The sequence below is a fragment of the Orbicella franksi genome, chromosome 12 (genome assembly GCF_964199315.1).
Source record: "Orbicella franksi chromosome 12, jaOrbFran1.1, whole genome shotgun sequence".
Classification (NCBI taxonomy): domain Eukaryota; kingdom Metazoa; phylum Cnidaria; class Anthozoa; order Scleractinia; family Merulinidae; genus Orbicella; species Orbicella franksi.
Window position 1 is genome coordinate 10,592,570 of NC_138156.1, and position 12,486 is coordinate 10,605,055.

Sequence of the window (12,486 nt, forward strand, 5' to 3'; positions counted from 1 at the left end):
ATATTTTTTTTCAAATAAACACGATATATTCAGAGAGACAATTAAAAACACTGGTATAATATTCCTTAGGTATCGTTGTTGTTTTTTCTTCTAAACATTTCAAAATAAAAATGAGCGATAGAAATTTTACACAACGTTTCGATGTCGTCATGACATCATTATCAAGTGACAAGAAAATAACGGTTCAACAGTGTTATATATGCGGTGAGAGGTGTTGAACCGTTATTTTCTTGTCACTTGATAATGATGTCATGACGACATCGAAACGTTGTGTAAAATTTCTATCGCTCATTTTTATTTTGAAATGTTTATCGAATTTTAATCTCATTCGTTTTTTCTTCTGCGGCCATTCTAGCCGCTTGCTCTTCCAAACTTTCACCCGTGGAAGAAGTATGTTCTTTTTGCCGGGTGGTTAGAAATCTTGTCTTCAGCTAGCCAAAAGGAACAGGAAAACAAGAGTTGTCTCCCATTTACTAGTACCCAATACGTTCACAAAGCTGACAACGCAAGTAACGCGTCGCTATCCGCCTGCTGGTTTATTGAAGGTCTCCTCGCCGTCTTTTTGTTTGATCTTTTTTATTATGATTATTTTTATTATTATTATCATTGTTGTTGTTATTATTATTATTATTATTATTATTTATGGTGTGTCGCTAATAAACTATTTCATCAAAATGATTATGGTTACTGTAGTTGTGGGTAAGAAGTTTTAAGTCTTCGTTTTAAGAATAATCGTTCTCAACCCCTATAACTCCACGCTTAGGGCACAAGTTTTGAGCGAATTACGAACTTCCCTTCAGATCTGCGTTACATGACAAAAAAGACTCGCACGTTCATTTGCAAGTGCACGCTATTTTTATCGAAAGTTGAAACAAGTTTGAAGAGAACCACTCTATTTCACCGCGCGCACTTCAATCCAGTAGGGAGCTTAAGAAACCACGACGGCGACGTCGAGGACAACGTTGATAAAAAAATGATTTTATATTTTACCTACGAATCTCGCAGTACAGCAACCCCTAAGTCATTTACTTTGTTTATCACTGCCAAAGCTATCACGAAACTGAATCTGGAACCCAGTGATAAATTTGAAATAAAAATTTAAAAAATTAGCCGCCGTAACTCACGTTCTCTAGACAACGCAGAATTTGGTCATTTCACGTTGTAGTTTTGCAGAGGACGGCAAAGAAATGTACCAAGAATTATAACGCACGGGCACAGCCATTGTTCTGCTCATTAAACCTTTTGTTTAGCGACGTTGCCGTTGCCGTTGCCGTCGTGGTTTTCTTAAGCTCCTTAGTACTAGAAGCACAGAACAAGAATTTTGCTTATTTCGCGACTGACTTTGTATTTCAGTGCGACCTTGTGACTTTGGTGGGCAAAAGCGAAAAACGTCCGTTCACTTACGTTCACATAATCAAAGTGAACGCAGTGAGCCTGTGTCTCTAGTGACTTCGGTTGACCAGGGGCCCGTTTCTCAAAAGCCCCGGAAACTTTTCGGGCCCGAAAAGCCCTTTTTAGTATATCGATATTTAAAGACAGAGAGGTGTATACGCCTGAAACTTCTTGTATGAAGAGAACCGCTGTTCATGTTAAGAATATGTAAAAAAAAAAAACAGCTCTGTAGTCATAAGGTTTGAGATTTTGGTACAGCTTTTCGTTTGCGAAAATCTTTCGGGACCTTCGAGAAACGGGCCCTAGGCTTTACAAGTGAACGCCCTTTCGGCACCCACGCGCTTTCAAAACATGAAGCGGGTACCTGAATCTGACACGGGTGACCTAGCAACCATAGAACAGCGAGTTCTGCCAACCGTTTCATTTCCCTGATCCACCAGTGAATAATTCAGTTGGTGTTTTTCGATAGGACACAACGTCGAGCGTATACTGAAATTTTTCCCAAACGACTGTCGGCGCCATGTTGGAGAAGAAGTGCTCGACCGGCCGCTCCTCACGGCGCTATCTGCGAGCGTTACTTGTGTTAGCTGCCTCGTGTGTTGTGGTGGCAGGAGTGGGATTCCTATTCAGGGATACGCCATTTGTAAGAGATCTGAAGAAAAGGTTTATGATGGGAAGGTAAGGAAGTGAAGCTGATAGTCATACATGACGATATCTGTTGGTCTAGATTGCGAAGATTTGACGCAAAAATGTCTTTCAAGCCGCGCAGATTTCTCACAAACCGGGTAATAGGCATAGGAAATTCTATTCAGCGATTTTACTCGACATGTTTCCTTGAACAAAAATATAACTGCTCGAAATTTTATGCCTCAGTCGATAAGTTTAAAGCTTGATCATTACAAACAGTTTTGATCCGCACTTTTGTCTCAATCGAATCCAAATGTTGTCGTATATCACCGGTGAATAACACGTTTATCTAGCAATCATGTTTTGTTTATCCAGAAGAATACTTATTAACTGAAATACAGCCCCGTCAATCGTTGTCACTTTGTATCAAAAATTGCAGTGCGACGTTATTGCAATAAGACACAATCAGAGAATTGTTGTTTCGTTTGAACGCCGGAAAAGTACATCACTGTTTTTAATTTGCCTTGACTCAATGACATTTTTGATCCAAGGATCAATCGAAACAACCTTTTGGCGCACAGAAAATTAAACGGGTACAGGTTTAAAGAGTGATTCACTTCTTAATTCTCTTAATAACAACAATATATTGCCATGTAGGCAGGTGATGAGAAATGAGAAAATCGTCAACCAAAGGGTATTGCCTTGATGTAACAACGAATTCTCAGCACTTATATCAAAAGAAACGTAGGGCGGAGGGTGTGGAGAATTAACTAGTGATCAGGTGTAGGGCTTAGGATGGAAACGTCAACTTCAAGCCACTTTCACTTCAACAATCTTTCTTAATGCATTGAATATTTTTGGCTGTTAGTTTTAAAAAATTTGACAACTGTCAAAACATGTCAGCTAGATTACAAAGTGTTAATGGATAACTGATGGCCCGATGCACGTTACACGACCCCCCTTTCATTAATGGATTTCTTGATCACGTGGCTATGAATTAAATTCAGATATATCCCGCGTGGGAAATATTTCTATAGATTGCAACTTAGGTGGGATGCGATACAGTTTGGTTGACTCTAACATTCGCTCTTTTCAGTATGTTATCGTTTCGTTGCTAGATGACAAATCACTTGTTTTTGGACTAACTGGTTCTTTGCACAACTACTTGGGTGGGACCAGTCATAAAGTATGTAATGTTTAACTGGTATCTTAGTAAAGATGGAGCAGTTTTCATTTGAGTGTCGAAAAGTAATTGGTTTTCCATCAACTGCGCTAAATGTTTGGCTCAAAAAACACGCGCCACTTTGTCATCCAATCAGAACTAAAACCAAAACCAATCGTGACTCGCTTGCACACGTTTTCCCGTGCTTTGCTTCGGCTACTTGCAATTACTTCGAGTTTTGATTGGATCACTGTATTGCCTGTGTCGTTTTGTGATTGGCCAGAGTACGTGATTACTTTGGTGTTGGTTTTACGACAATTAATTGAAAATTGCTCCGATGAGTTCGCACTGAATTTGAGCTATGATATATGCTTGTTTCCGTGATAAAAACTCTTCGTTGGTTGAACTAATGGGAAAGGCACAGATACCCCAGAGGTATAGTCTTGCGCAGGAAACACTCAGGCTTTCACTTGGGGTCGAGACGCAGCTCTCGCAAGGTCTCAAATGAATTGCTCGATACCCTTTGAGAGATAGAACAAACAACAGAAACAATGCACCCTAGCCCCAAAACAACAGCTGCTGCATTATGACGACGAATAGAATTACAAGTTTTCGAGAGCTGCTACACTTTTGTTTCCTTGATTTTAAACTTTTAATTCCTGTTTTTCATATCAAAGCCCAACGAGCGCTAAACAACCAGTCAAACAGCACTTTTACCAGCATGCTGCTGTGGCCGCAGACAATGCTGAGTGTTCCAAAGTGGGACGGAACATTCTCAAGAAAGGGGGTTCTGCTGTTGATGCTGCCATAGCAACCACCTTGTGCGTTGGCGTCATCAACATGCATTCCACTGGGATCGGAGGCGGTGGGTTTATGATGGTGTACGACAGTCACAAACGGTCAGCGGAGATGATCGACTTCAGAGAGACGGCGCCTGAGCATTCTGGTGTTGATTTGTTCAAAGGAGATCCCTTGAATGGGATTCGAGGTAATATCTTTATACCTAATCATACCCTTTTGGTACACTTCGGCGGCATATCAGGCAAGTTTGGTTGAATCACGGTTCCTGTTTTAGAGAGACATAGTTGAGCCAAAATACCCATGGCGAGACCAAACGAGACCAAACGACCAAACAAAACACGCCCAGATTCGACCAAGTGACCATGATATCGTAACTATATTAGGTCAGTGACTTGATATCGCAGGATATCAGGACAGTAGACACGACTTCTGATTGGCTAATTGCGAATTTGGGTACGGTTATGTCGTATGTGTCCCTCCATGGTATAAAACGGATGCCACAAAATGTATTGCACAAATATGTTTGTATTTATCATGTATATCATGTGACTATCGTTACCCTTTTTCCATGCTTGTCACTGTGGTTACATACGTTTCTATGCACGTCGTAAACCTGGCAACGGCACTGAACATAACCTTCCATAAGGGTATTAGTTTCTAAAGAAACTGCTGCCTTAGGCGGCGGGTACTTGAAACACTCAGCTATTTATCAACCTGAAGTCGATAAAGGTCGTTAAATTAACCACCGTATCGAGTTTGTGAAGCTCACGTTTTCAGTGTTAGGTCTTCGACAATTGCATCTAATTAGCGGGACTTAGGATTAGCCAGAGGTAGCGAACCAATCAGATTTCTTGAAACACCAAGATCACTGAGTGTGCATATACTAAATCAGGATACTGCTGAGCACCGTTGAAAGTTTGTCCATTCCATCAGTCGATTTGACAAATAGATACTGGACACGGATGGTGAATAAACGTTTAAAACCGTTAAAAAATACATCCTGTTACGTGGTAAAGGTAAAGTACGAGCCTAGTTCCCTATCAGGCCGGCGCTTATCTCGGGTTTCAGTAGCATGAAGGGGCTAGGACTATTTCTACTCTCCCCTAAATGGGATGCTAGTCCATCGTGAGGTTACCCCCAGGATTAAATTCGGCGGTACCGATTTATACACCTGGGTAAAGACACCCTGTTACATACACAGAATAAAATTGATAAGTTACTTACAATATTACGTGTTACGACTGTGTAACACTCCTTAAGAACCTTTTCACGTCAGTCCTTTTCCTTGTCTTCATTCACAGGTGGACTAGCTGTTGGAGTTCCCGGAGAGCTGCGAGGCTTGGAAGCTGCGTGGAAGAAATACGGCAAGTTACCATGGAAGGAATTGTTTAAACCAGCTATACACATCGCTAAAAAAGGGTTTATCATTCCAGAGACGGTAGCAATAGCGATAAACATCTGGAAAGATCTACTCATGAAGGACAAGACGTTTAGGTGAGAAAGAAAAGTTATTTGGTTGACGAAGAATAATAAGACAATTAATAGCTTGACCAACAATGGTTTCCCTGTAACGTTCATTTTTCTTTCACCGATTGATTGACTGACCGACTGACTGAATGAATGAATGAATGAATGATTGATTGATTGATTGATTGATTGATTGATTGAATGAATGACTGGTTGGTTGGTTGGTTGGTTGGTTGGTTGACTGACTAACTGATTGACTAACTGATTGATTGATTGATTGATTGATTGATTGATTGATCGATCGATCGATTGGTTGGTTGGTTGGTTGATTGACTGAATGCTTGATTGATTGATTGATTGATTAATTAATTAGTTGGTCGATTCACTGACTGACTGACTGTCTGACTGACTGACTGACTGACTGACTGACTGACTGATTGCTTCAATTATTGAATGACTCTGCTATTCCCCGAGCCAGTATGCAGTTAAAAACGTGGGGTTGTTTACCTAGATTTTGACAGTGTGTATGGGTCAAGGATGCATGAGACCGCACCTACATTGATAATTGTCACAATAAACAAACAATCATAAACCAGAGCAGTTATGGCAAAAGTTGTTCGATTATCCTCTATTATCTACCTTCTTCTTGCTTAAAATATACTTGCAGACGAGATTTTACCAGAAATGGAAAACTCTTGAAAAAAGGAGACCTCTTGAAACGACCACACTTGGCCAAAACTCTTCAACTTATTGCACGGGCGGGAAGCGCCGAACCATTTTATAACGGAGCAATGAGCAAAACTCTCGTCAAAGAAGTACGCGCTGCTGGAGGGGTTCTGACAAGGAATGACCTCAAGAACTACAAAGTCAAGTTTCGTCCAGCGTTAAAAAGCAAGCTGGATGACATGACGCTGCTGAGCACTCCACCGCCTACCGCTGGACCAGTGCTGGCTCTGACTTTAAATATCTTGGACGGTAAGAGGATGTATTCAGCTCATTTAAATTTTTAGAGATGTACCAAGAGCATTACTCATTACGTAAAGAGAGAAAAATTCCTGTTTCATTCACAGTTCCACAGAGGATATACTTTTAAATCAATCACAGGAAACCTGCCTGATAGAACAGTTTTCAATTGAGTGTCGTGAAACCAAAGCCAAACCGATTACTTACCAATTACACTACTCAACCAATCTCAAACCATTGTAAAACCAAAACAAAACCAAAGTAACTGTCTGATTACTTTCGACGCTCAATCGAAAACCACTCTGGCCACTATTAACTATTGTTACTTGTTCCCCGACGGGGGAGGGAAACAAAAAACAGCTACAAACAAAAGAAAAGAGGCCGGAGAAAAACGGGATTGTGAAAGATTCCAGGCAACAACTTGTTCTGGAGATCAGATTCAATTGTACCCCACAGCAAAACTCCTAAAAAGGATCATTTTGTCGTAACTCCCATCAGCAGGTATCTATGTTTGCTTACCGCAGGATTCAAATTAAGGCAGAACGATCTTGATGAAAATCCAGTGAGAACGTATCACCGTATCATCGAAGCATTCAAGTTTGCGTACAAGTATCGATCAATGCTCGCTGACCCTGACTATGAGAAGGAAGTTAACAAGGTTTGTTGTCATAAAGAGCTTTTGTAGTTTTGCCTCGGTCTTTTAGTAAGGGGTAATGTCTGCTGATGTGTTGGTAAGAAACAGAACAATCTCGAAAAGAAAAAGAAAATTTCTGGACCGGGTTGTTCAAAACCCGATTAAGCTAACCCAGGATTAGAGAAAATTTTGATTTCAGTTTTGCAACTTTTCGGTGAGGTTTTTTGTTTGTCCTTCAGTTTTGACTTTGAATAATCTCAAACTACACAAAATATTAGTAGTGAAAAACATTTTCGTACCAGAAAAATTAATAATTCGATTAACTTTTAATCCTGGGTTAGCGCTTACCGGGTTTCGAACAACCCGACCCTGTACTTAATTTGACCGATATAAGTTCTCATGCTTGCACGGGGATCGATCGCGGCTTTTGAATGATTGTAAGGATTCTTCTTTTTAGCTAGCGTTTTCAGGTTTTTTGCCCTTATTTAAGGGAGCTCAGTCACGGCATTTTGGCTGCGTAGAAAATTACCTTTGAAATGAAGGAAACCTAAAAATAATAGTTCACTAAGATAGAAAGACACCAAAGAGATTGTAATAAACCATAAGGGAACAAGGATGGTCAAGGATGGAGAAGATTATCACGGATTGCAAACGACGAACTTGAAAAATTTAGGTTGAACTTTTCAAAATGCGAAACCGTGACGTAGCTCCTTTATATGCCTCGGAAACTTTCACTTCTCATTTTATTTCTTCCCAGACTGTCAAGGAAATGATGAGTACAAAACTAGCGGACGACATTAGACACCAAATCACGGACACAAAAACACACCTTCAAGACTACTACGGATCTCGATACCACGTGCCTATCAAGACTGGAACAACTCATCTTGCCGTGCTTGCCGCCAATGGAGATGCAGTCTCGCTTACGAGCACTGTGAATGGATAGTAAGTAGTAGGTTACGCTGCTCTCCCTCCCCACCCCCCTGAACGCGTTGGAACGAGGGAGGGCCGCACTGGGACCACTGTACGTCATGATCGAAAATCAAAATCTTGTCATCGTGGTGGAGTGTACATCTCTCATCTCTCAGTAGGAAGCGACAATAGACTGTTCACAGCCTCTCTCTTTGTCTACGCAGGCGAAAGAAAAAAGTAAGCGAGGCATCGAATAAAAATACGAGAAAATAGAGGGCTGTGAACAGTCTAAAGCGACAAAGGCGACCCACACTCGTTAAATACTCTATAAGATCAGCGATTTTGCTTTGTTTTCTGTACGAAGCGAAGCGGATATGCGTGCCATGCTTCCAATTCCAGTCCAATGCTTCCAATACTTTAAGTAAAGTGCGTCAAACCAATCATTTCGGCTTGCGTTTTATTGCAGTTTTGGGGCAAAGTTTCTCTCAAACAAGCTTGGGTTTGTCTATAACAACGAGATGGACGACTTCAGCGCACCAAACGTCACGAACGAATTCGGACTTCCACCATCACCTGTTAATTTCATCAAGCCAGGGAAGAGACCGCAGTCCTCGGCCGTGCCCGCAATGGTACTGGACAAAAAAGGAAATGTGCTCATGACTATTGGCGCTGCTGGGGGTACTATAATCACAACTTCTGTTGCCCAGGTTAGTTTCGGTGAACGATCACTTTCAATAAGCTTTGGCTGAAGCTGGCTTACTACAGTTTCAAGAAAGTAAAAGGGCCGAACTTTTGACTCGTTTGTAACTGTTTCAACGCGTTTTTTCTTTCGATCCAATTACTTTATGTTCGAGTCTCGGGGCTTGAACAATACAAACGATAGTACTAGACAAAATGGACGACCGAGTGCTGAAGGGAAGACCAGGTGCTAGTAGTTTTAATGAACTTTTTCGCAAAATAAATCTCATTCCTCGAGTCTTCGTTCCTTACTGCGCAAGCTTGACGAAACGAACGACTTTCGAGAGTTCCGTTACAGGCTAGATTTTGATAAGTTTTAATTGCGTTATTTACCGAATAGTGATTTATCCAGTGGATAACGGTATCCACCTTTGAACATCTGGCCCAGATGCCTGGAGTCGTGTCTGGTCATTGCCTTTGTGTTATGATTCATGACAAGGGGCTTCGCCCTCATGGTGCCTCTCACAACAGCAAGAAGTTAATTCTATTTCTTCACATACCCAGTTTGAAAGCCCAACCCATGAATAGCTATATAGACATTCCACACGGACTTTGTAATTCAACTATCGTCTCGTTTTGTTTCTTTCATTCCAGGCCATCATGAACTATTTCTGGTTTAAGAAGAATCTGCAGACTGCCGTAACAATGCCTCGAGTACACGACCAGCTCTATCCTAACTATGTATTCGCTGAGACTAAGTTTCCAACAGAAGTAGTTAACGGTCTAAAGGCTCTTGGACATCAGGTAGATTTGATAAAAGACTGGTCAAGGAAAAGATCCTCTTGAACTCATTATCAATACATTACGTTTAAACAAACTAAATCACCAAGAGTGGTTTGGATATGTAATATTAATTAGCACAGGCTTTCTCAGTTTTCTCACTAGTCTAAGCTTCAATTGAAAGGATATATCAAACACTCGATCACCTCGAATTTCGGTAACAATTCCTCGCGGTACGTTGCATCTTTTCTAGTAGTTGGAAACGTGATGAAACGCCGTTTCTCGTGTTTGATATGTAACTTCAAATTTCTTCACTTCCACTTCTTTACATTTTAACAAAAAGAAAACAATGCATATGCTTACAGCACTTGGATGTTGATAGTTCTACGTTCTGTCTAGTGGACTAATCTGGGCGTCAAATTAAGTAATTCTCTTGTCATTTTGTCAGTGGATGCGCAATGGCCTCATGGTTAGTGCGCTCGCCTTCGGATTTAGCAGTCCGGGTTCGAACCTGTGTTGTGTGTGTTCTTGGGCAAGGTACTTTACTCTTACATTGCCTCTCCCCACACAGCTGTATAAGTGGATACCGGCGAAATTAATGCTTGGGGGGGGGGGGGGGAAAGCCTGCTATGGATTAGCATCACATCCGAGGTGGCGGGGGGGGGGGGGAGAAGAAATATTCCTAGTCGTATCATACTACTGAAACCGGAGACAAGCGCCGGCCTGATGGACTTCTTGGCTCGTATGCAGACTTGACCTTACTTTGTCTCTTCTCATTTTAGGTGAACGTGAGCGACGTTAGCCATGGAGTAGTCCAGGGAATTGTGAAAAACCCTCACAAGTTCAAAATGGTTGATTCCCACGGAAAACGAAAAGGCTACGTGTACAGTTTGGTACCTCAAATCTACGCAGAATCTGACTACAGGAAAGGAGGCCTTCCCGCGGGATATTAACGCTCACTGGTCACCGAGGGTCCAACATAGGCTTTTCCAATCCCGCATCCCGCCACTGTTTTTGGCTTTATCCCACCATCCTACTCCAGTCAGAATGTTTATCGAGATCCCGCCTGGTTAGAGTTGAAGTTCCCCGCGTAACGTCCATAACCTGTGATTTTTATGTTGTTCTTCCCGCATCCCGCCGTCAATTTTAAAGCTATCCCGCATCCCGCCTGTCAAAATGAGCAAATCGTGTTTCAGCCGAAGTATTTCTTATCGCGCATCCCGCCAGTAAAATTTATTTCATCCCGCATCCCGCCAAACCTATGTTGGACCGCGAGAATCACCAGTTGAGACAACAGTGATGTTATCAAGCAATCACGTTCAGCTGTCAGGAAAAAAAAGAAAAAAAAACATTTTATACGAAGGAGACGTACTATATTTTGAAAATTCTGCAGTCGTTCAACAATGGAATCTGCCGGAATTTTGACCTGACAGCAATATGAGGTTAACAGACATCGATATGGACGAAAACTTCATTGCACGATCAGGGAAAACTATACGAAAGAGCATAAAAAAGTAAATGTAAATTCGAGACCCTGATATTGAATTTTATTCAGCTGTATTCCGTTTTGTAATGATCTTGATGGGGTATATAAACTAACTATGTGTTGGCTTTACCGTTAACAGCACAAAGCATGATTAAAAACAATGCATTTTACACCTCAGAGTTTCCTGGAATTTTGTGTTAGTACATTATGTCAAAAAGCGCTCTCTTCGCTCTGCCAATCAACACAGCCTGATATAAGGAATGACCGACATCCAAAACTTCGCCGCATAAGGCCTGCGCATATATTTGACAGGTTTTACTACTAAGCCCAGACCTTCTGCCTTGCATACGGCAGCTGCGCCCGCAGTACGCGCGGCAGTCAAAACTTAGCTGTCTCACCGAAACGACACGATAATAGTAATTTTCTGCGCAGCTAACACAAATTAAGACAATGCTAATGTTGCTTTGGCCTCTTCTAATGGTTAACTTGAGAATCCTGGGTTTAATTTGATGAGGAACTACAGATTTTGTTCAGAATACAGAACTGTTATCCTACCTGGCGACACTCAACGAACTACGAGCGAGTTGCCTGACGTTGGCGCCAAATTAGAAGCTTGGAGGCTCAAAATGTTTCATAGTTTTCACTTTTTACAATCTGATATGGTTTTTGGAATTACAAATTCCTTTTCGTGAATATTTGATGCCGTTTCCAGTGAGAAAAGGTGCCTGACTTCAATACTTTTCTTGTTAACTTACATTGAATTGAAGACAGTAGACTTTCCCCGCCTGCTGAATCCTGATTGATCAATTCAAATTTCGGGCGCGTCAGCTGTATGCAAGGCGAGTGGCCCACCATATTTGCATTCGGTGTTTAGAATGGCAATTTCTTGAAACAAAAAAGCTGGCGACTTTTGACTCAGCTTAGATTACTCGAAACCAAAATGAGACCACTGAGAATGTCAAAAGCGGCACGTTCTGGAGCTCTTTGATTATGATATACGAAGAGACCATTTTCGTATTCTCGGTATTGGACTGTAACTAGCTTGCAACTGAAGCTAATGCGGGCAGTCTTTTCAAATGCAAAGGACATTAATCTATTTTTTTATAATGTTCCCCCACATGTGTCTCCATTGCAAGCTAGTTACAGTCGAGTATATGGCCTATTACCTTCAAATGGAAGGAAATCTTAAGATAATTTATTTCTAAGAAAAAAAAAACCAAAGAAGAAACAATCAAATGGAAATAAACAACGATGTCACACAACTGAGGAAGATTACGATAGATACGAGAAACTCGAAAAAAAAAAATGCTGATCTTTTCAAGACGAACCGTCACTGACGTATACGTAACGCCTTCAGGTTCAAGTAATTTGAACCTGAAATCAAAACTCAGAAACAACCGAGAATGCGTTAGAACTGTTAATTTCAGTTATTGTTACTCTTGAGGCTATAGAAAACCTGAGTAAACCGGTTTGCGTACCTAACACACATTTAGGGTGTCTGGTTTCTGGTGCTGGAGTCATCTGACTGCAAAAACCAAAATCCTTTACTATTCTTGTTTTCATGACAATTAGGGTAATGATATT

The 12,486-nt window shown here is 41.2% G+C and overlaps 1 protein-coding gene across 1 annotated transcript; it reads left to right on the top strand.

The window, feature by feature from the left end:
• Positions 1-1,115: 1,115 nt before the first annotated feature.
• On the top strand, positions 1,116-10,780 carry LOC145464125 (glutathione hydrolase 1 proenzyme-like). Its single transcript, XM_081447940.1, has 9 exons — positions 1,116-2,070; positions 3,859-4,169; positions 5,284-5,476; positions 6,117-6,424; positions 6,937-7,070; positions 7,804-7,991; positions 8,425-8,665; positions 9,291-9,440; positions 10,199-10,780. The coding sequence occupies exons 1-9, from the start codon at positions 1,913-1,915 to the stop codon at positions 10,367-10,369; spliced, it is 1,854 nt and encodes a 617-aa protein (XP_081304066.1). The 5' UTR covers positions 1,116-1,912; the 3' UTR covers positions 10,370-10,780.
• The last annotated feature ends 1,706 nt before the right edge of the window (positions 10,781-12,486 follow it).

What these genes read in the sequence shown, in the direction of transcription:
- LOC145464125 (XM_081447940.1), top strand. Translation starts at nt 1,913, where the DNA reads ATGTTGGAGAAGAAGTGCTCGACCGGCCGCTCCTCACGGCGCTATCTG. An exon ending in TCCCTTGAATGGGATTCGAG is followed by an intron (nt 4,170 to 5,283) that starts GTAATATCTTTA and finishes CTTCATTCACAG; the next exon opens with GTGGACTAGCTGTTGGAGTT. An exon ending in ATGAGAAGGAAGTTAACAAG is followed by an intron (nt 7,071 to 7,803) that starts GTTTGTTGTCAT and finishes ATTTCTTCCCAG; the next exon opens with ACTGTCAAGGAAATGATGAG.